The sequence below is a fragment of the Symsagittifera roscoffensis genome, chromosome 7 (assembly GCF_963678635.1).
Source record: "Symsagittifera roscoffensis chromosome 7, txSymRosc1.1, whole genome shotgun sequence".
Taxonomy (NCBI): domain Eukaryota; kingdom Metazoa; phylum Xenacoelomorpha; order Acoela; family Convolutidae; genus Symsagittifera; species Symsagittifera roscoffensis.
The window spans coordinates 36,091,235-36,112,960 of record NC_087068.1 but is presented as its reverse complement, the minus strand read 5'-3'; the positions used below and the strand labels follow the sequence as shown (position 1 = coordinate 36,112,960).

At 38.3% G+C, this 21,726-nt stretch overlaps 2 protein-coding genes across 5 annotated transcripts in view; one reads left to right on the top strand and one right to left on the bottom strand.

Moving 5' to 3' along the window:
• LOC134851782 (coiled-coil domain-containing protein 66-like) overlaps positions 1–21,726 on the top strand; it is a 263,446-nt gene that overhangs the window by 30,435 nt on the left and 211,285 nt on the right. The gene's annotated exons all lie outside the window — the stretch shown is intronic.
• On the bottom strand, positions 171–21,435 carry LOC134851784 (uncharacterized). Its single transcript, XM_063868016.1, has 11 exons — positions 21,299–21,435; positions 20,736–20,904; positions 19,457–19,489; positions 19,123–19,182; positions 18,617–18,787; positions 18,208–18,341; positions 7,908–8,065; positions 2,017–2,231; positions 1,393–1,496; positions 982–1,167; positions 171–696 (listed from the first exon to the last, which is right to left on the bottom strand). Exons 1-11 carry the CDS (start codon positions 21,380–21,382, stop codon positions 217–219), a joined length of 1,794 nt encoding a protein of 597 aa, XP_063724086.1. The 5' UTR covers positions 21,383–21,435; the 3' UTR covers positions 171–216.

Below are 21,726 nucleotides of genomic sequence, written 5' to 3'. Positions count from 1 at the left end.
AGTTCTGTTATTTTCAATTTGCACATGCAGTGCCATTTCATCTTAACATTTGCGTTTTTTGAAAAATTTATAACAGCAAAGTCTAAAAGCCACAGCTTACTTGAATTATCAGCTCCAAAATCAAAGTCAATCCATGAATTTGTATCTCTATGATCATAAATTATATCATCAATATTTGATGGGCGTGATTTTATCTCTAGTAAAGAGAAATAGTGGTTACACCCTCGTCTCCGTGTTCCGTTCCGATCCCTCTCTCCCGTAAGTCTGTCGCCGGCTCCCTCCTTCTCCTTCATTGTTCTCGTCTTCGTTGTTTCCCTCCTGCTCCTCATTCTCGTCCTGCTGATCCCCCTCACCTGTAGGTCTTCGTCTCTTCCGACGTCGTCTTCGTCTCGGAGCCTCCTGTTGTTCCGGAGTAACCTGAGTCTCCCCGGGTGTCACCACCTGAGGATCGTCTCTCGCATAATCTCCGTCCTCGTTTTCCGCTTGGTTCTGACCGTTCTCGTCTCTCGAGACCCGACGTCTTCGACGACGGCGTCTTCTCGGCTGCTCGGGTGGTGTGGCGGCGTCTCCGTCCTCGTGAACCTCAGCTGTGACCTCCACTTCTTTGCTTTCGTCACCTTGTCCCTCAGTTCCCGGCTCTGCTGTTTCTCCCGTGGCCTGTTGGTTCTCAGAGGCTTCTACTTGTTGATCAGTGGTCTGAAGTTGGGTAATATTAATTCAGAATGGACTGAAAACACTTGTTTTGAGATCCCATTAGGTTGAGAAAATCATTATGAAAATTTTTTTTTACCTTGAACACTTTTTAAAACCCTAAATAATGTGGCGAAGGTTTTGAGTTAGGTATTATCGCGTTTGCTGTAGATTCACATTTGAGAACAAAGTTTTAGAATAAAAAAATGGTGTCGAGAAAGAACAGCGACCTGAATACTAAGTTATACTCAGCAGCTTAGCAATCTTCCTGCAACAAAGATTTTATTTTACCTGAGGTGGTTCTTCAGTCTCTATGATGATCTCTGGTTCTTCGTTGTTCTCTCCGCTCTGATTGGTTGCCTCATCTCCCTCTTTTTTGGAGGCACCTGATTGGCTGTCAGATCCACTTATGGACACACTTCTGGCCATAGATCCTGTCGCTCTCTCCACGTAGTCATTCAGGTGCTCGTCCAATTCCTTCAAAACAAAACTTGCTTCTAAGTCAAACGGGTCAATTGAATAATTGAAAATCGTGATGATTTTTTCCATCTCATTGGAGGAGTTATGAACGCTATGCTGTGTTTTCTCCTTTTTGACCAATTTTGAAAAAAATATATCCAGCGGTGCAGCCAAAAAACCTTAGTGTTGGGTGCATAAATAAATTGTGTTGTTTTTTCTATGGCTGTGTTGTTGCTTGCTTGCCTTGATGTCGATGAGGAATATGAGACAGGTGCTGGTCACTTTGTATTTGGCCTCCATCAGAAGCTCATCAACCGGCTCCTCACTCCGCATGCTGATGATTTCACCTAAAATGCAAAAAACAACCAAAGTTATGGCCGTTTGCAGTGCATGTAAATAGAAAGTTCTGGTCATATTATTTAAAACAAGTAAACAGAAAACATTTTTCAAAAGTGAGCCTATTTTTTGCGTATTGGACGAAAATTTTTGATGGAATAAGTAAATTTTATAGGAAATTAATCATAATCGACCACAGTTTTCTTCAAAAAAATTTAACAAAGAAAATTTCGAAACATTTTTATTGACACGGAAGCTCTAAGCGGAGCTCCGAAAACTTGTTTTCCGGATTAAAAGTAAGTTTTAATTCCCTTTAAAAACTCTCATTCAATCTATGTCAAAATTCAAGACAAATTTCAAGCAGAGAGGAGGCAAAAACGAATGAAAACTTAAAGTTGCAAATTCTGAGTCCCGTAAATGTATATCTAATTTCAGACTCTTCCTGAATTAATCTGCAAATTTTTAAATAAAAACTTCACTGTGCGCAAACGTCTGTTTCATAAAATGAACAATTTTATATCTAAAGCGAACCCTTTTTCACGATAGTGTAATACTGCATGTCATCGCTGTCCTGAGCAATTTCAGTGCCGGTGAGGAGGAACTGCTCCTTCACTAGGAAACACAGCACCCGCATCATCACCCTCCTCACTTCGTGTTTATTCTTGAAGGGCAGGTAATTGGACTCCAGCAGCTCCTGTACTTTCATGTCATACTTGGACAGGCGCAGGATCTTCAGAAGGAAGCTCCTAGAATAACCGCAACATGCAAATCATCAAATTCTGTCGCCGCAATGTGCCTCACAGATATGCGGACTGTGGCTACAATTTACACTTGGTCATTTAGAAATTTTGAAAACCAAAAGAGAAAAAACTTAATCTATGAATGACTTCCATTTTTTGCGCAATTAGCTGGCCTCATAAATTCTTCTAAGACCGGCTAATTTTTTGATAGATTTTCTAGCTTTTAAAAACCTTCTGGAAAATTTTGGCATGACGCGTAAAATATTAAAACTTGGAAGTAAAATAGTTCTCCTGAGTTTTTTTCCAATTTATTCTAATAATAATTCTACAACGCGTTTCCAATTTTTGAAACAAAAATTTTTCCTTTGTTTGGTGATTGAAAACAAAATGTATTAGCTGAGACTTCTAGTTTGACTTTCATGGCTTACAAAAAATTTTTCACGTGATTTTATGTTCGTAAACAGGAAGTTATTAAAATTCATTCTTATCGTGCTTTTCGCATTTTTGGCTGGCAACTTACGCGGATCTCCCGATTGTCCTGTCTACAACTTCCACCACAACAACTAACAAAAGTAAGCATCGGAGTTCAAAGACCAGACGACATACGACACGAGAAAAAAAATTAACAAAATGAATAAGGCGAAAAGTAGTATATTGAAAAAATTCAAAAAGAACAGTAGTAAGTTGAAGAAATTGAAAAAGAAGGATAGAAGATGAAATAGAAACCCACAGACCAAATTTATAAACACTAATGTAACTATCCAAATAGGTAAAGATGTGTCAGTTTGGCACCCAAAAACTTGACTTTGAAGAAGGAAATTATCACAAAATAGCAGTTTTTTATATGATACAGTTCAATCTCTTGCTTGTTTTCAAAATTTTGGGGTCTTTCCCATCAAAGCCCCTCCAGCCTAGTGGCAAAAACATCACAGCCCCTCTAGTTTTTGCATAGAACTTTAAAACAATTGCTGTGCTTTCTTTCGTAAGTATTCATGAAACTGTGCATCAATGTTTTGTTAGCTTTGGACTCAGCCCTGCATATATATATTTTTAGTTATGTACAAATAAATAAAGATGCAAAAGTGTTTACACTGTGAACGCGTATTAATTTTTTGTAAATATTTTAATGAGTTGAAACTTACAAGAGGGGCAATAACTGTTATAACTTTTATTTGCAACATGAGATTGGCAAATGTATGCAGTTATGGAATCCCGAAGACCCTCAAATGTCTTCTAGGATTTTAGAAAAAATAAATTCGATCCTTATGAAGGCAGTTGATACTTTTTTCCAAAGCGTTTACTAGTACAATCAGAAAGACATCCACATCCATGGATTGACAATGAAGTAAAAAATGCAGCAGCAAAAAAGCGACGGTTACGACAGGAGTTTTTGTATATTAAAACAACGGATGCCCGGAATAAGTATAGTTCCCAAAATAAAATTGTCAAAAACCTAATCATCCGTAAAAAACGAAAATACTATCAAAATAAACTAATGCTTGAGCCTAATTGTAAAACGAAAACTTTTTTCGAAACTTTTAAGGAAATGAGTGGTAAAGGGAAAAAATCTAAATCTTTAAATCTATCTAACGGGGACGCTGAGCATTTTAACGAATACTTCGCAAATATTGGCGCCAGACTCACACAGAGCAAACCAAACTGCATGGAAAATAATGTTATACGTCAGCAGCAATCGTTGTTTTTGAAAAAAATTGATTTAATTGAAGTCATTGAAGTCATCGAAAGTTTAAAAAATAAATATAGTACAGATTGCTATGATATCAACACTGTTCTCGTCAAGCATTTAAAAACTATACTATCAGGCCCTTTAACTGAAATTTTTAATGACTGCCTAACCTCAGGAATCTATCCAAATTGTTTAAAAATTGCAAAAATTGTTCCAATTTTTAAGGAGGGAGACATCGATGACCCCTCAGACTATAGACCAATTTCGCTTCATCCAGTTCTGGAAAAAAATTTTGAGCGTATAACTTTTAAACGAGCCCAATCATATGTAGACAAGTTTAATATCATCCGAAACACTCAGTTTGGCTTCAGATCAAATAGAAGCACCGTTGACGCCATCCTTACATTGTTGGAAGAAGTTTCAACATCGCTATCGAACAAAAAACTAACTGTTCAGAATAAGTTTTTAGACCTAACAAAGGCTCTTGACACAGTTGATCACTCTAGTCTGTTAATAAAATTGGAACAAATGGGATTCAGAGGGCCTGTCTTAAATCTATTGGAATCTTACCTTGACAATCGCTATCAGTACATTGAAACTAACTCTTTCAAGACCGAACTTAAACTATAATCGTTTGGTGTACCTCAAGGATCTATCCTTGGCCCACTTTTGTTCATATTATACATAAACGATCTACAAATAGCCACAAAAACACAAGGGTACTTTTTTATGCTGATGACACTGTTCTGAAATCTACAAACGACAAAGACTGTATTGCTTTTGCACATAGATAAGCTTTGCTTGAAGTAAATGATTGGTTAGACAAGAACAAACTGACACTGAATGTCAAAAAAACCAAGACCATGAGATACTGTCGGAGCACGAAAACTGAAGAACGACCAGTAAATTATTTTTTAAATGACACCCAAATAGAGGATGTTGAATGTTTTAAATATCTTGGAATTCTCCTTGACTGTAAATTGAATTTTCATCAGCATATTGATAAGGTAAAGAACAAAACTTTGCAATTCTGTGGAGTGTTTTTTCAATTGAGAAAGTTTCAAACTGGACAGCAATTAATATTTGCGTATAAAAGTTACGTGCAACCAATCATCCAATATGGAGTTTTAGTTTATGCAAATACCGACAAAACCAAACTGTTGGAACTGGAAATGAAAATCAGAAGGCTAATCAGAATATTTTTTAATAAACACAGGATGGATTCAATCACTGAAATAATGCATGATAATAAAATATATACCGTAAAAGAATTGTTTGCTTACGAAGTTCTGAAATTAACCGGAAAAATTATTCGAAAAGAGTGCCAAGTTGAACCTTGAGATATTTTTATATCTGAGCAAGAATTGAACATGATATTTTTTCAAAGCGAAAAACAAATCAAATGTTAGCTATAAACAGAAATAAACTCAACAGAGGGTCGATTACACCTAAAATTAGAAAAACGTTCAACTTCGTAATAAATTTTTTTCCCACCTGGGTCAATTTTTTGAAAGGGGCTTCTCGGTTTCAAGTAAATAGTTTTAATCATAAATTTTTGGATAATTACATTCTAGGAAATACGATTTTACTGGGCATGCTTTGAGACTTTTTTTGATCAATAAGTAGAACTTGTGTCTGTTGGTTTCTAAGTTATGGGTAGAAAAGACTACCTGAGAAAACTAATTTAATTAAAAAATTAAAAAAGGTGGGTGCGAATAAAGAGGTTTCACGTTTAAAAAATGGTTACCGGTAGAAAATCCATTGCATTGGATTAAAGAATTTTAGTACTTTTTTTTGTTCTCCGCTTAATGAGACACGGGCCTTGTTGGCTTAATGGTGTTCTCCCGAACGATTCTAATTTGTATTTATAAATTTTTATAAATAACCTTGTAACTAGATATCGTTTGGAAACAATTTATTATTATTATGATTATTAACTACATAGAACCAATTTTTTTTGCCTTTTTCTGGCTTCTAACCCAGTGCTTAAACATTGCAAAATTTTGATTTTTTCCTCTTGTTCAAATACACTCTAATCAATTACTTAATTTTATTATTTCTCATGTTTAAAAGACCTCTGGTTAGTGGGCGGATCTAGGATTTTCTCGAGGGGGGGCGGATTTTCATTAAAAAAATTTCGAGCTCTCCCAAAGCACAAAGCAAAAAAGTCAAAAAAAACGTTTTTGGGCACTTTTTGAAAAACTTTGACAAAAAAATTGCGTTTTTTTAGCGCGCGCTTCCCCTCAAAGTTAGTATATATTGGCACCGAAGGCGCCTTTAGAAAAATTTTAAGGTCGGCCGGCCAAAAATGGATTTCTTAAAAAGTACCAAAGGGGGGACCCTTTGGGTCGGCAGGGGGTCGAATCCCTGAGGATGGGGGCGTCCGCCCCCCCCCCCCCTAAATCCTCCGCCCCTGCTCGGAACCCTCTGTTATGAAATGGTAAGCGTGTAGGTTAAGTTGTATTTTATAGAATTCGGTTATACAATGGGCATCTGGTAAGTAGGTTCTTTTGGTCGGTTTTCTGGTCCAACAATCTAAAATTAGCTTAATTAGTTTTTTGGTATGGCTACGGCGTTTTGTATTTCAGATCAGAGAAACTAACTGAAAATGTCCCTTCAAAAGTGAAAACGTGTTTGTTTTAAAGCTTGGTCACTTTTTAGCACAATTTCAGTTTCCATGGTATTATTGGGGTATGAGTGGGAGGACAGTACAATGCTAAAAAACAACAAAACACTTTGTTTTTTAAAATTAGTTGGTAGAAGTAGAAGTTCAAGATTATCATCAATATTGATAACGAGATCAAAACGAAAGAAGGATCAACAATTCTTCCCTAGAAGTAGACTCCAAAAATTAATTGGAAACTCGACTTTTTGATACAACTTCTCAATTATCAGAAAAAATGTTTTTGCAAGAAGAAGATTTGAAAATAATGCATTTAGATGAGATTGAATCAACAAAAGACTTCATCAAATTTTTATAGAAGCAAATTATGATTTCAAACTCATTAGTGAATAAAATGATAAAATTATTAATGACAAAGAGAAACCAGGAGATTCGAACGTTGTGCCTAGATGCACTTGAAAAACAATAAACTAATGACTATTCGCGATTTCTATACCAACAAAAGCAAGCAATTTTGTCTTGATTTCGATCAATTCAAGCTGAAATGGTTGAAAACAAACGGCAACAATGCATCTTGAACAAACCTCCGAAATTAGGAGTTATCAGTTGATGCACTTAGAATCCTTTGGGATCAATTGATGAGCAAAAGAAACATAAATAATGGGCGTGTTTTGATTTTTAAAATGAGACAAAAGTTTAGCGGCTTTCGCCTTGTTTAATGTCGGCTGGTTTGCCATGCTATGTTTCAATTATATCCTAAGTAGTGCAAATCTCCATGCATATTTCTGAGTCAAATCAGCAACATCTCGCATCAAGCAAAAATTTGGGCTAGGTAATATTTCGTAACAAAAAATTCACGTGCGCTATATCTCTCGTGCCTAACATAAGCGCTGCGGAGCGGATGCGGATGAAGTTTTCAAAAACTACTCATGCCGCGTTACAATTTTTCAGTCAATTTTTTGATGAAGGCCGTTGCTCTGCCAGCCTTCTAAGCCCCTCAAGAGCAATAGCTAATTACATTTCTTCGTCATTTTAATTATAGCAACCTGACACCTTGTAAAGTGGTATTGAAATCAGTAATATCAAAAAGGATGGCTAACTGTTTAAGTGTTTTTCAAATTTCGTGAGTCAAAAGATATTTGACGTTTAATTCCTTTGAGTGTGAAAAGTTTTTGATAATAAACTATTTTGAGAAATTGAGGTAGTTTTTTTTCAATCCAGTGCAAAATAAAAAATCGAAATCCACCATTAGAACTTAAAATCAGGTTCCATTTTTACGCCATTTGAACATTTGTTTCTTGTCAATTCTGAGCGTGAACTTTTTTCTAGACTTTTTAAAAAGTTGTTCCGTCATTAACATTTGATCATTCACCTGTACAATTCGACTTTCTCTGCGGCGTTGATGGAGTATGGCGTGTTTTTGAACACTTCTGGACTGGACATGTGGATTCCCTCGGAGAGATTCCAGCCTATGTCCGCATACTTCTCAATGTCCGTTCTCTCAGCCGCAGTCAGGCCATCACGCTCCACCTGAACAGATAAAGAAACAAAGCCTGCAGACCGTTGGAAACAATTCAATGAACACATAAAAAAATATGTCCAACAGACCGTTGGAAACAAGTCAATGAACGCATAAAAATACTGGCTTTCGTTTTTCCTTCTTAAAGCTATTTGAATTTCTAGAACAACTTATTAAAGGAGATAAAATAAGCCAATTTGAGAAAATTGGATCAATAGGTAAAATTTTTTTATCTCGCTGGGAAATCTAATCATTAAATTCCATTCTGGAAATTAGAAGTCGATCACTTTTTTCGTGATCTTCATAACTTTTCAGTTCGATATTTGACTTGGCCTTCGTTTTAACGAAGGAAATGAAGAAGTGAATTAAGAAGAAATCAAAAGTCAAACCGCGTGAACAATTTTCCTGACTTTTCCTGAAAAAAAAACGAAAAAAAAAAACATCACGAGTACGTTCATCGAATTTTCGAAGCAAGAGTTAACTTGTAATTAACAGTATAGCGAATCTGGTATCTTTCGAAAACAACAGACAAAAAACATCTGTTAGGACCGAAATAATGATAATTGGACGGCAGTCATTGCCGACAAGTTGCAACTACCCCCCCCCCCCCGAGTCGAGATTTTTCACCTAGTTTGAAGCAAGATTTGAGCGGTTTGAGCGGTTGTTTTAGACGATTGCGCTCAAAATCTTGCTTAAAAATGAGCGGTTGAGCAGTTTTTGAACGGTTTATCTAAAAAAACCGCTCAAAAACCCCGCGCAAGATTTGAACGGTTTTGAGCGGTTTATCTAAAAAACCGCGCAAGAGTTGAACGGTTTTGAGCGGTTTATCTAAAAAACCGCGCAAGACTTGAACGTTTTGAGCGGTTTATCTAAAAAACCGCGCAAGATTTGAACGGTTTTGAACGGTTTATCTAAAAAACCGCGCAAGATTTGAACGGTTTTGAGCGGTTTATCTAAAAAACCGCGCAAGATTTGAACGGTTTTGAACGGTTTATCTAAAAAACCGCGCAAGATATGAACGGTTTTGAGCGGTTTATCTAAAAAACCGCGCAAGATTTGAACAGTTTTGAGCGGTTTATCTAAAAAACCGCGCAAGATTTGAACGGTTTTCAGCGGTTTATCTAAAAAACCGCGCAAGATTTGAACGGTTTTGAGCGGTTTATCTAAAAAACCGCGCAAGATTTGAACGGTTTTGAGCGGTTTATCTAAAAAACCGCGCAAGATTTGAACGGTTTTGAACGGTTTATCTAAAAAACCGCGCAAGATTTGAACGGTTTTGAGCGGTTTATCTAAAAAACCGCGCAAGATTTGAACGGTTTTGAGCGGTTTATCTAAAAAACCGCGCAAGATTTGAACGGTTTTGAGCGGTTTATCTAAAAAACCGCGCAAGATTTGAACGGTTTTGAGCGGTTTATCTAAAAAACCGCGCAAGATTTGAACGGTTTTGAGCGGTTTATCTAAAAAACCGCGCAAGATTTGAACGGTTTTGAGCGGTTTATCTAAAAAACCGCGCAAGATTTGAACGGTTTTGAGCGGTTTATCTAAAAAACCGCGCGAGATTTGAACGGTTTTGAACGGTTTATCTAAAAAACCGCGCAAGATTTGAACGGTTTTGAGCGGTTTATCTAAAAAACCGCGCAAGATTTGAACAGTTTTGAGCGGTTTATCTAAAAAACCGCGCAAGATTTGAACGGTTTTGAGCGGTTTATCTAAAAAACCGCGCAAGATTTGAACGGTTTTGAGCGGTTTATCTAAAAAACCGCGCAAGATTTGAACGGTTTTGAGCGGTTTATCTAAAAAACCGCGCAAGATATGAACGGTTTTGAGCGGTTTATCTAAAAAACCGCGCAAGATTTGAACAGTTTTGAGCGGTTTATCTAAAAAACCGCGCAAGATTTGAACGGTTTTGAGCGGTTTATCTAAAAAACCGCGCAAGATTTGAACAGTTTTGAGCGGTTTATCTAAAAAACCGCGCAAGATTTGAACAGTTTTGAGCGGTTTATCTAAAAAACCGCGCAAGATTTGAACGGTTTTGAGCGGTTTATCTAAAAAACCGCGCAAGATTTGAACAGTTTTGAGCGGTTTATCTAAAAAACCGCGCAAGATTTGAACGGTTTTGAGCGGTTTATCTAAAAAACCGCGCAAGATTTGAACGGTTTTGAACGGTTTATCTAAAAAACCGCGCAAGATTTGAACGGTTTTGAGCGGTTTATCTAAAAAACCGCGCAAGATATGAACGGTTTTGAGCGGTTTATCTAAAAAACCGCGCAAGATTTGAACAGTTTTGAGCGGTTTATCTAAAAAACCGCGCAAGATTTGAACGGTTTTGAGCGGTTTATCTAAAAAACCGCGCAAGATTTGAACGGTTTTGAACGGTTTATCTAAAAAACCGCGCAAGATTTGAACGGTTTTGAGCGGTTTATCTAAAAAACCGCGCAAGATTTGAACGGTTTTGAACGGTTTATCTAAAAAACCGCGCAAGATTTGAACGGTTTTGAGCGGTTTATCTAAAAAACCGCGCAAGATTTGAACGGTTTTGAGCGGTTTATCTAAAAAACCGCGCAAGATTTGAACGGTTTTGAGCGGTTTATCTAAAAAACCGCGCAAGATTTGAACGGTTTTGAGCGGTTTATCTAAAAAACCGCGCAAGATTTGAACGGTTTTGAGCGGTTTATCTAAAAAACCGCGCAAGATTTGAACGGTTTTGAGCGGTTTATCTAAAAAACCGCGCAAGATTTGAACGGTTTTGAGCGATTTATCTAAAAAACCGCGCAAGATTTGAACGGTTTTGAGCGGTTTATCTAAAAAACCGCGCAAGATATGAACGGTTTTGAGCGGTTTATCTAAAAAACCGCGCAAGATTTGAACAGTTTTGAGCGGTTTATCTAAAAAACCGCGCAAGATTTGAACGGTTTTGAGCGGTTTATCTAAAAAACCGCGCAAGATTTGAACGGTTTTGAGCGGTTTATCTAAAAAACCGCGCAAGATTTGAACGGTTTTGAGCGGTTTATCTAAAAAACCGCGCAAGATTTGAACGGTTTTGAGCGGTTTATCTAAAAAACCGCGCAAGATTTGAACGGTTTTGAACGGTTTATCTAAAAAACCGCGCAAGATTTGAACGGTTTTGAGTGGTTTATCTAAAAAACCGCGCAAGATTTGAACAGTTTTGAGCGGTTTATCTAAAAAACCGCGCAAGATTTGAACGGTTTTGAGCGGTTTATCTAAAAAACCGCGCAAGATTTGAACGGTTTTGAGCGGTTTATCTAAAAAACCGCGCAAGATTTGAACGGTTTTGAGCGGTTTATCTAAAAAACCGCGCAAGATTTGAACGGTTTTGAGCGGTTTATCTAAAAAACCGCGCAAGATTTGAACGGTTTTGAACGGTTTATCTAAAAAACCGCGCAAGATTTGAACGGTTTTGAGCGGTTTATCTAAAAAACCGCGCAAGATATGAACGGTTTTGAGCGGTTTATCTAAAAAACCGCGCAAGATTTGAACAGTTTTGAGCGGTTTATCTAAAAAACCGCGCAAGATTTGAACGGTTTTGAGCGGTTTATCTAAAAAACCGCGCAAGATTTGAACGGTTTTGAACGGTTTATCTAAAAAACCGCGCAAGATTTGAACGGTTTTGAGCGGTTTATCTAAAAAACCGCGCAAGATTTGAACGGTTTTGAACGGTTTATCTAAAAAACCGCGCAAGATTTGAACGGTTTTGAGCGGTTTATCTAAAAAACCGCGCAAGATTTGAACGGTTTTGAGCGGTTTATCTAAAAAACCGCGCAAGATTTGAACGGTTTTGAGCGGTTTATCTAAAAAACCGCGCAAGATTTGAACGGTTTTGAGCGGTTTATCTAAAAAACCGCGCAAGATTTGAACGGTTTTGAGCGGTTTATCTAAAAAACCGCGCAAGATTTGAACGGTTTTGAGCGGTTTATCTAAAAAACCGCGCAAGATTTGAACGGTTTTGAGCGGTTTATCTAAAAAACCGCGCAAGATTTGAACGGTTTTGAGCGGTTTATCTAAAAAACCGCGCAAGATATGAACGGTTTTGAGCGGTTTATCTAAAAAACCGCGCAAGATTTGAACAGTTTTGAGCGGTTTATCTAAAAAACCGCGCAAGATTTGAACGGTTTTGAGCGGTTTATCTAAAAAACCGCGCAAGATTTGAACGGTTTTGAGCGGTTTATCTAAAAAACCGCGCAAGATTTGAACGGTTTTGAGCGGTTTATCTAAAAAACCGCGCAAGATTTGAACGGTTTTGAGCGGTTTATCTAAAAAACCGCGCAAGATTTGAACGGTTTTGAACGGTTTATCTAAAAAACCGCGCAAGATTTGAACGGTTTTGAGCGGTTTATCTAAAAAACCGCGCAAGATTTGAACAGTTTTGAGCGGTTTATCTAAAAAACCGCGCAAGATTTGAACGGTTTTGAGCGGTTTATCTAAAAAACCGCGCAAGATTTGAACGGTTTTGAGCGGTTTATCTAAAAAACCGCGCAAGATTTGAACGGTTTTGAGCGGTTTATCTAAAAAACCGCGCAAGATTTGAACGGTTTTGAACGGTTTATCTAAAAAACCGCGCAAGATTTGAACGGTTTTGAGCGGTTTATCTAAAAAACCGCGCAAGATTTGAACGGTTTTGAACGGTTTATCTAAAAACCCGCGCAAGATTTGAACGGTTTTGAGCGGTTTATCTAAAAAACCGCGCAAGATTTGAACGGTTTTGAACGGTTTATCTAAAAAACCGCGCAAGATTTGAACGGTTTTGAGCGGTTTATCTAAAAAACCGCGCAAGATTTGAACAGTTTTGAGCGGTTTATCTAAAAAACCGCGCAAGATTTGAACGGTTTTGAGCGGTTTATCTAAAAAACCGCGCAAGATTTGAACGGTTTTGAGCGGTTTATCTAAAAAACCGCGCAAGATTTGAACAGTTTTGAGCGGTTTATCTAAAAAACCGCGCAAGATTTGAACGGTTTTGAGCGGTTTATCTAAAAAACCGCGCAAGATTTGAACAGTTTTGAGCGGTTTATCTAAAAAACCGCGCAAGATTTGAACGGTTTTGAGCGGTTTATCTAAAAAACCGCGCAAGATTTGAACGGTTTTGAACGGTTTATCTAAAAAACCGCGCAAGATTTGAACGGTTTTGAGCGGTTTATCTAAAAAACCGCGCAAGACATGAACGGTTTTGAGCGGTTTATCTAAAAAACCGCGCAAGATTTGAACGGTTTTGAACGGTTTATCTAAAAAACCGCGCAAGATTTGAACGGTTTTGAGCGGTTTATCTAAAAAACCGCGCAAGATTTGAACGGTTTTGAGCGGTTTATCTAAAAAACCGCGCAAGATTTGAACGGTTTTGAACGGTTTATCTAAAAAACCGCGCAAGATTTGAACGGTTTTGAGCGGTTTATCTAAAAAACCGCGCAAGATTTGAACGGTTTTGAACGGTTTATCTAAAAAACCGCGCAAGATTTGAACGGTTTTGAGCGGTTTATCTAAAAAACCGCGCAAGATTTGAACGGTTTTGAACGGTTTATCTAAAAAACCGCGCAAGATTTGAACGGTTTTGAGCGGTTTATCTAAAAAACCGCGCAAGATTTGAACAGTTTTGAGCGGTTTATCTAAAAAACCGCGCAAGATTTGAACGGTTTTGAGCGGTTTATCTAAAAAACCGCGCAAGATTTGAACGGTTTTGAGCGGTTTATCTAAAAAACCGCGCAAGATTTGAACGGTTTTGAGCGGTTTATCTAAAAAACCGCGCAAGATTTGAACGGTTTTGAACGGTTTATCTAAAAAACCGCGCAAGATTTGAACGGTTTTGAGCGGTTTATCTAAAAAACCGCGCAAGATTTGAACGGTTTTTGAACGGTTTATCTAAAAAACCGCGCAAGATTTGAACGGTTTTGAGCGGTTTATCTAAAAAACCGCGCAAGATTTGAACGGTTTTGAGCGGTTTATCTAAAAAACCGCGCAAGATATGAACGGTTTTGAGCGGTTTATCTAAAAAACCGCGCAAGATTTGAACAGTTTTGAGCGGTTTATCTAAAAAACCGCGCAAGATTTGAACGGTTTTGAGCGGTTTATCTAAAAAACCGCGCAAGATTTGAACGGTTTTGAGCGGTTTATCTAAAAAACCGCGCAAGATTTGAACAGTTTTGAGCGGTTTATCTAAAAAACCGCGCAAGATTTGAACGGTTTTGAGCGGTTTATCTAAAAAACCGCGCAAGATTTGAACAGTTTTGAGCGGTTTATCTAAAAAACCGCGCAAGATTTGAACGGTTTTGAGCGGTTTATCTAAAAAACCGCGCAAGATTTGAACGGTTTTGAACGGTTTATCTAAAAAACCGCGCAAGATTTGAACGGTTTTGAGCGGTTTATCTAAAAAACCGCGCAAGATATGAACGGTTTTGAGCGGTTTATCTAAAAAACCGCGCAAGATTTGAACAGCTTTGAGCGGTTTATCTAAAAAACCGCGCAAGATTTGAACGGTTTTGAGCGGTTTATCTAAAAAACCGCGCAAGATTTGAACGGTTTTGAACGGTTTATCTAAAAAACCGCGCAAGATTTGAACGGTTTTGAGCGGTTTATCTAAAAAACCGCGCAAGATTTGAACGGTTTTGAACGGTTTATCTAAAAAACCGCGCAAGATTTGAACGGTTTTGAGCGGTTTATCTAAAAAACCGCGCAAGATTTGAACGGTTTTGAGCGGTTTATCTAAAAAACCGCGCAAGATTTGAACGGTTTTGAGCGGTTTATCTAAAAAACCGCGCAAGATTTGAACGGTTTTGAACGGTTTATCTAAAAAACCGCGCAAGATTTGAACGGTTTTGAGCGGTTTATCTAAAAAACCGCGCAAGATTTGAACGGTTTTGAACGGTTTATCTAAAAAACCGTGCAAGATTTGAACGGTTTTGAGCGGTTTATCTAAAAAACCGCGCAAGATTTGAACGGTTTTGAACGGTTTATCTAAAAAACCGCGCAAGATTTGAACGGTTTTGAGCGGTTTATCTAAAAAACCGCGCAAGATTTGAACAGTTTTGAGCGGTTTATCTAAAAAACCGCGCAAGATTTGAACGGTTTTGAGCGGTTTATCTAAAAAACCGCGCAAGATTTGAACGGTTTTGAGCGGTTTATCTAAAAAACCGCGCAAGATTTGAACGGTTTTGAGCGGTTTATCTAAAAAACCGCGCAAGATATGAACGGTTTTGAGCGGTTTATCTAAAAAACCGCGCAAGATTTGAACAGTTTTGAGCGGTTTATCTAAAAAACCGCGCAAGATTTGAACGGTTTTGAGCGGTTTATCTAAAAAACCGCGCAAGATTTGAACGGTTTTGAGCGGTTTATCTAAAAAACCGCGCAAGATTTGAACGGTTTTGAACGGTTTATCTAAAAAACCGCGCAAGATTTGAACGGTTTTGAGCGGTTTATCTAAAAAACCGCGCAAGATTTGAACGGTTTTGAGCGGTTTATCTAAAAAACCGCGCAAGACATGAACGGTTTTGAGCGGTTTATCTAAAAAACCGCGCAAGATTTGAACGGTTTTGAACGGTTTATCTAAAAAACCGCGCAAGATTTGAACGGTTTTGAGCGGTTTATCTAAAAAACCGCGCAAGATTTGAACGGTTTTGAGCGGTTTATCTAAAAAACCGCGCAAGATTTGAACGGTTTTGAACGGTTTATCTAAAAAACCGCGCAAGATTTGAACGGTTTTGAGCGGTTTATCTAAAAAACCGCGCAAGATTTGAACGGTTTTGAACGGTTTATCTAAAAAACCGCGCAAGATTTGAACGGTTTTGAGCGGTTTATCTAAAAAACCGCGCAAGATTTGAACGGTTTTGAACGGTTTATCTAAAAAACCGCGCAAGATTTGAACGGTTTTGAGCGGTTTATCTAAAAAACCGCGCAAGATTTGAACAGTTTTGAGCGGTTTATCTAAAAAACCGCGCAAGATTTGAACGGTTTTGAGCGGTTTATCTAAAAAACCGCGCAAGATTTGAACGGTTTTGAGCGGTTTATCTAAAAAACCGCGCAAGATTTGAACGGTTTTGAGCGGTTTATCTAAAAAACCGCGCAAGATTTGAACGGTTTTGAACGGTTTATCTAAAAAACCGCGCAAGATTTGAACGGTTTTGAGCGGTTTATCTAAAAAACCGCGCAAGATTTGAACGGTTTTGAACGGTTTATCTAAAAAACCGCGCAAGATTTGAACGGTTTTGAGCGGTTTATCTAAAAAACCGCGCAAGATTTGAACGGTTTTGAGCGGTTTATCTAAAAAACCGCGCAAGATATGAACGGTTTTGAGCGGTTTATCTAAAAAACCGCGCAAGATTTGAACAGTTTTGAGCGGTTTATCTAAAAAACCGCGCAAGATTTGAACGGTTTTGAGCGGTTTATCTAAAAAACCGCGCAAGATTTGAACGGTTTTGAGCGGTTTATCTAAAAAACCGCGCAAGATTTGAACAGTTTTGAGCGGTTTATCTAAAAAACCGCGCAAGATTTGAACGGTTTTGAGCGGTTTATCTAAAAAACCGCGCAAGATTTGAACAGTTTTGAGCGGTTTATCTAAAAAACCGCGCAAGATTTGAACGGTTTTGAGCGGTTTATCTAAAAAACCGCGCAAGATTTGAACGGTTTTGAACGGTTTATCTAAAAAACCGCGCAAGATTTGAACGGTTTTGAGCGGTTTATCTAAAAAACCGCGCAAGATATGAACGGTTTTGAGCGGTTTATCTAAAAAACCGCGCAAGATTTGAACAGCTTTGAGCGGTTTATCTAAAAAACCGCGCAAGATTTGAACGGTTTTGAGCGGTTTATCTAAAAAACCGCGCAAGATTTGAACGGTTTTGAACGGTTTATCTAAAAAACCGCGCAAGATTTGAACGGTTTTGAGCGGTTTATCTAAAAAACCGCGCAAGATTTGAACGGTTTTGAACGGTTTATCTAAAAAACCGCGCAAGATTTGAACGGTTTTGAGCGGTTTATCTAAAAAACCGCGCAAGATTTGAACGGTTTTGAGCGGTTTATCTAAAAAACCGCGCAAGATTTGAACGGTTTTGAGCGGTTTATCTAAAAAACCGCGCAAGATTTGAACGGTTTTGAGCGGTTTATCTAAAAAACCGCGCAAGATTTGAACGGTTTTGAGCGGTTTATCTAAAAAACCGCGCAAGATTTGAACGGTTTTGAGCGGTTTATCTAAAAAACCGCGCAAGATTTGAACGGTTTTGAGCGGTTTATCTAAAAAACCGCGCAAGATTTGAACGGTTTTGAGCGGTTTATCTAAAAAACCGCGCAAGATATGAACGGTTTTGAGCGGTTTATCTAAAAAACCGCGCAAGATTTGAACAGTTTTGAGCGGTTTATCTAAAAAACCGCGCAAGATTTGAACGGTTTTGAGCGGTTTATCTAAAAAACCGCGCAAGATTTGAACGGTTTTGAGCGGTTTATCTAAAAAACCGCGCAAGATTTGAACGGTTTTGAGCGGTTTATCTAAAAAACCGCGCAAGATTTGAACGGTTTTGAGCGGTTTATCTAAAAAACCGCGCAAGATTTGAACGGTTTTGAACGGTTTATCTAAAAAACCGCGCAAGATTTGAACGGTTTTGAGCGGTTTATCTAAAAAACCGCGCAAGATTTGAACAGTTTTGAGCGGTTTATCTAAAAAACCGCGCAAGATTTGAACGGTTTTGAGCGGTTTATCTAAAAAACCGCGCAAGATTTGAACGGTTTTGAGCGGTTTATCTAAAAAACCGCGCAAGATTTGAACGGTTTTGAGCGGTTTATCTAAAAAACCGCGCAAGATTTGAACGGTTTTGAACGGTTTATCTAAAAAACCGCGCAAGATTTGAACGGTTTTGAGCGGTTTATCTAAAAAACCGCGCAAGATTTGAACGGTTTTGAACGGTTTATCTAAAAAACCGCGCAAGATTTGAACGGTTTTGAGCGGTTTATCTAAAAAACCGCGCAAGATTTGAACGGTTTTGAACGGTTTATCTAAAAAACCGCGCAAGATTTGAACGGTTTTGAGCGGTTTATCTAAAAAACCGCGCAAGATTTGAACGGTTTTGAGCGGTTTATCTAAAAAAACCGCTCAAATCAAGGCCTCCTATTGTTTTACAACCATTGTTGGTTAGTTATCCGACACCTTACACCCGCCACTCACCTCCCGTTTCTTCTGTTCCTTCCTCTCTGCAGCAGTCACCTCCCCCCTCCCTATCTCTTCCCTGTCCTCAGCTGTCAGCTTCTCCCGCTTCTTGATCTCCTGCCTAGTCTGACTCCTCAGGATCAGATCCAGCTCTGTAAAAAGTGACAACCTATTTTAACACTATTGACTGGACAGTCCACAGATTATAGTTTGACAGTTTTTCACACAATATTTACTTAAGAATTCTTCATTTAAATGCAAAATCTTTCTTTTGCAGCGAAAACCTATGATTGTTTAATTAAAATGAAGAGTAACTAAAAGATATCGGTAGAAGAATCTTTGGCACGAAGTTTTCGGAGAAGCTTCTATAGCTCTAAACTGTATTTGAGAGCGTGTTGTCTTTCTATGAGGAGGAGGAGGAGTGTACCCGTTTTGAGTCTGAGTGACTCGTCGTAGTACTGTGTCTTTTTGTCCACTCCAAAAGAGTAGAGGGAGGCTATTATTCCCATCATGTAGGCTGCATGTACCTTGCCCATCACAGCCATCACCCACGAGATCTGCGTCTCCAGCAGGTTGCGAGGCACCAGGTCACCGAAACCTAAATTGAGGCACTTCAAATGAAACAACCCTCACAAATGCGCACGCCTCATATCAGAAGTTGTCACCCACTCACAACTCTGAGCTCGCCATTTTTGGCTGACTGACGCTTGAAATTTGCTGATGGGACTCTCAGTGTCAACATGTAATAAGTGCAAGGAGATGAAGGCCAGAAAAACGCAATTCTTTGGATAAAGTTTTCCAAAATGTGCTCAAAGACGTCAATTTTAGTACGTTTTCTCACAAGTTCAATTGCGTAATAAAAAACTAAGATTTGGCTTGCAGACGTATTTAGGAAAAGATTATGACGAGAGTCTAGTTCGAACAAAGTTATACCTGCTGAAGTGGTGACAGTGATGACGAAGTAGAAGGTGGTGATGTAAATGAGGGCATTCTCTGACAAGCAAAGCAGACAGCTCGAAGCTATTCTTGAATTTACAAGAGGATTTCCTTTTCACTTCTACCAAGATTTTTCTGTGTCATTACTAATTTTTCCATTAAAGATGCTTATTAACCAGAAAGCAAAAAGTTTGAAAACGCATCATATATGTTTTTTGATGGCGCCAATTCCTTGATGGTTAACAAGATGTTTTTTAATGGACTCAAAAACAAAATAGACTCGACATCTCATATTTCTCATGTCCCTGGATTTTAAGTCTGAGTTTCGAACTGTCAGTGAAGAGTGCGTCTTTGTTGTATAGAACTGAAATAAAATCAACAATTATTTGGATAAGTGACGAGAAAAATGGAATTGTGACTGTTTCATGGTTTAATAATTATATAACGCCGTAGCGTTGAAAAAAAACGTATTTTCTTTCATTCAATGCAGAGTTCAATATATGAACTCAAGTGAAAATGCCCGGGCTGAGGTGCTCGACTCATGATTCGACCGAAAAGGTCGAACGATGTCTGTTTTGGACTTTTTCAGTCGAACGATGTCCGATTTCGACTTTTTGAGTCGAACGATGTCCGTTTTCGACTTTGTTCGACTTTACCGGACATTGTTCGATTTTGTTCGACTTTACTGGACATTGTTCGACTTTGTTCGACTTTATCGGGAATCAGCAGAAGAGTCCTTATTTACAACGAAACTCGGACATCATTTGACTGTTTCTGTCCAATCATCTTTCAAAAACCTCAGCCTGGGCAGCCACAAAATGTACAAGAAAACGCCACAAAATTGATTCGTGTAGCCCGGATTGAGTTGTTGGGCTTACGTTTCAATCAAACAGACCAAAAATGGCTGTGTTTTGACCGTTTCGTTTAAAAATGGCTTTGTTTTGACCGACTCGAACCAATTTGGCTATGTTTTGACCGACTTGATTGAAGAAAAATGGCTTCGATTGTGTTTGCTGTAAGCTAACTATGTTGCGACCGACTCGACCCAAGCTGGCTATGTTTCGACCGACTCGACCAAAGGATAAATTGTTCGACAGAGTTTGAAGCAAGCCAGTTAGTTTTGAACGGACTCAGCCTAAGGAAAATTTGATCGACCGCAGCCCATTATATTTTGAACGACTCGAAGAAATTAGCGGTGTTTCGAACTTCTCAACCAAAAGAAAATGTTTTCAACTGGGTTCGACGCAACTGACACTTAAAAAAATTCCTGAAATTTCTGTTAATTCATTCAATCAGAACTGAAAATAGGAGTAATAGGCCAATGCGGAAACGATGCAACTTTCCGGACTAAGGAGGAGACGGCGCGACTTTCCAGGCTACGGCGGAGGCGGCGCGCCTTTCTAGACCATGCCGATGAAACTTACTAGTTCGCAACCAAAGCACCCGAGTTTGTCGGGTTAGTGGAAGCACCAAAATGTAGAAAAAAAATATGATTCTTAATATACTTTTTTACAAAGTTGTAACGTGATTGGGAAACTCTGTGCTAATTCCCTAGCAATCTGATTATCTCGTGTTATAATGAAATACTGTTTGTATGCATTGACACTGACACTTGTCGACAGCCAGTCTGATGAGGGTGTCTTGGGGACAGTCTTCTTTGAAGAGACAGGTGGACGCGATGAAGACGAAAGTGACAGAGTGGAAGAAGAGGAACCCATTCACGAACTCCTGTATTATCCCCACCACTATGTTGCCCAGACCCAGGAAACTGTTAAGTGCCTACATCATCACAACACACCATATTACAAATGTTTTGCTTTTTGGCAGTAGTTTTTTACAGCAAAAAACTAGTTTTACAGCCTATGCTTTCTCTGCTCGCTGCTGGCTTTTTTAAAATCAAAACTGGGTTAAAAAGGAACTCCTGGAACCGGCTTTCTCATAACTTCTCGGGGAAACTTTTTAGAAACTCTAAAATAAGTATTTGTTTTTTTTTCTGGCAGTTCATGTTTTTGCGCTTGTTATGATGGAGAGCGGGATTAGTACGTGTGGTTTTAGACTTGGTATTTTTCAGCCTAGTTTGTGAAAAAAGGGATTCGAACAGTAAATAAAGCGAAATTTTTAAAACGAACTTTTGAAAAGTCTAATTATGACTGACTTAAGTGCTTATACTGACATCGGATATTTCGTGGAATCTGTACATAAGGAAGAATACTCGGAATAACACTGCATACACTAGTTCCCCATACCGCAGTCCCATGGAGTCTGAATTGAAGAAGTGGTGGAAGCATTCAAAGGGCACAATTGAACAGCCCTGCAGCAAAAACCAAAACACATAGGCGTTACAGAATTCAAGGAAGCAATCTGATTATTTGAGTTACTGTCAAAGAATTTTTTAATTTTAAGCCAATTGGAAACTTTCTCTTTTTCCCGTGTGCCTATTTGGTGCATTTGGGAGCTGGGTACTTTCGGACTGAGAAAATATCAATTAAATATTGAAACTAAAAATAAAAATATTGTAATTTAAATTTTTGTTAAAAATACGAAGTTTTATCAATGTACCAATTGAGCTCAACTATAAGCTATTTTAAAGATCCCTGCCTG

What these genes read in the sequence shown, in the direction of transcription:
- LOC134851784 (XM_063868016.1), bottom strand. Translation starts at nt 21,382, where the DNA reads ATGGGACTGCGGTATGGGGAACTAGTGTATGCAGTGTTATTCCGAGTA. An exon ending in GATTCCACGAAATATCCGAT is followed by an intron (nt 20,905 to 21,298) that starts GTCAGTATAAGC and finishes GTGATGATGTAG; the next exon opens with GCACTTAACAGTTTCCTGGG. An exon ending in GTCACTCAGACTCAAAACGG is followed by an intron (nt 18,342 to 18,616) that starts GTACACTCCTCC and finishes CACTTTTTACAG; the next exon opens with AGCTGGATCTGATCCTGAGG.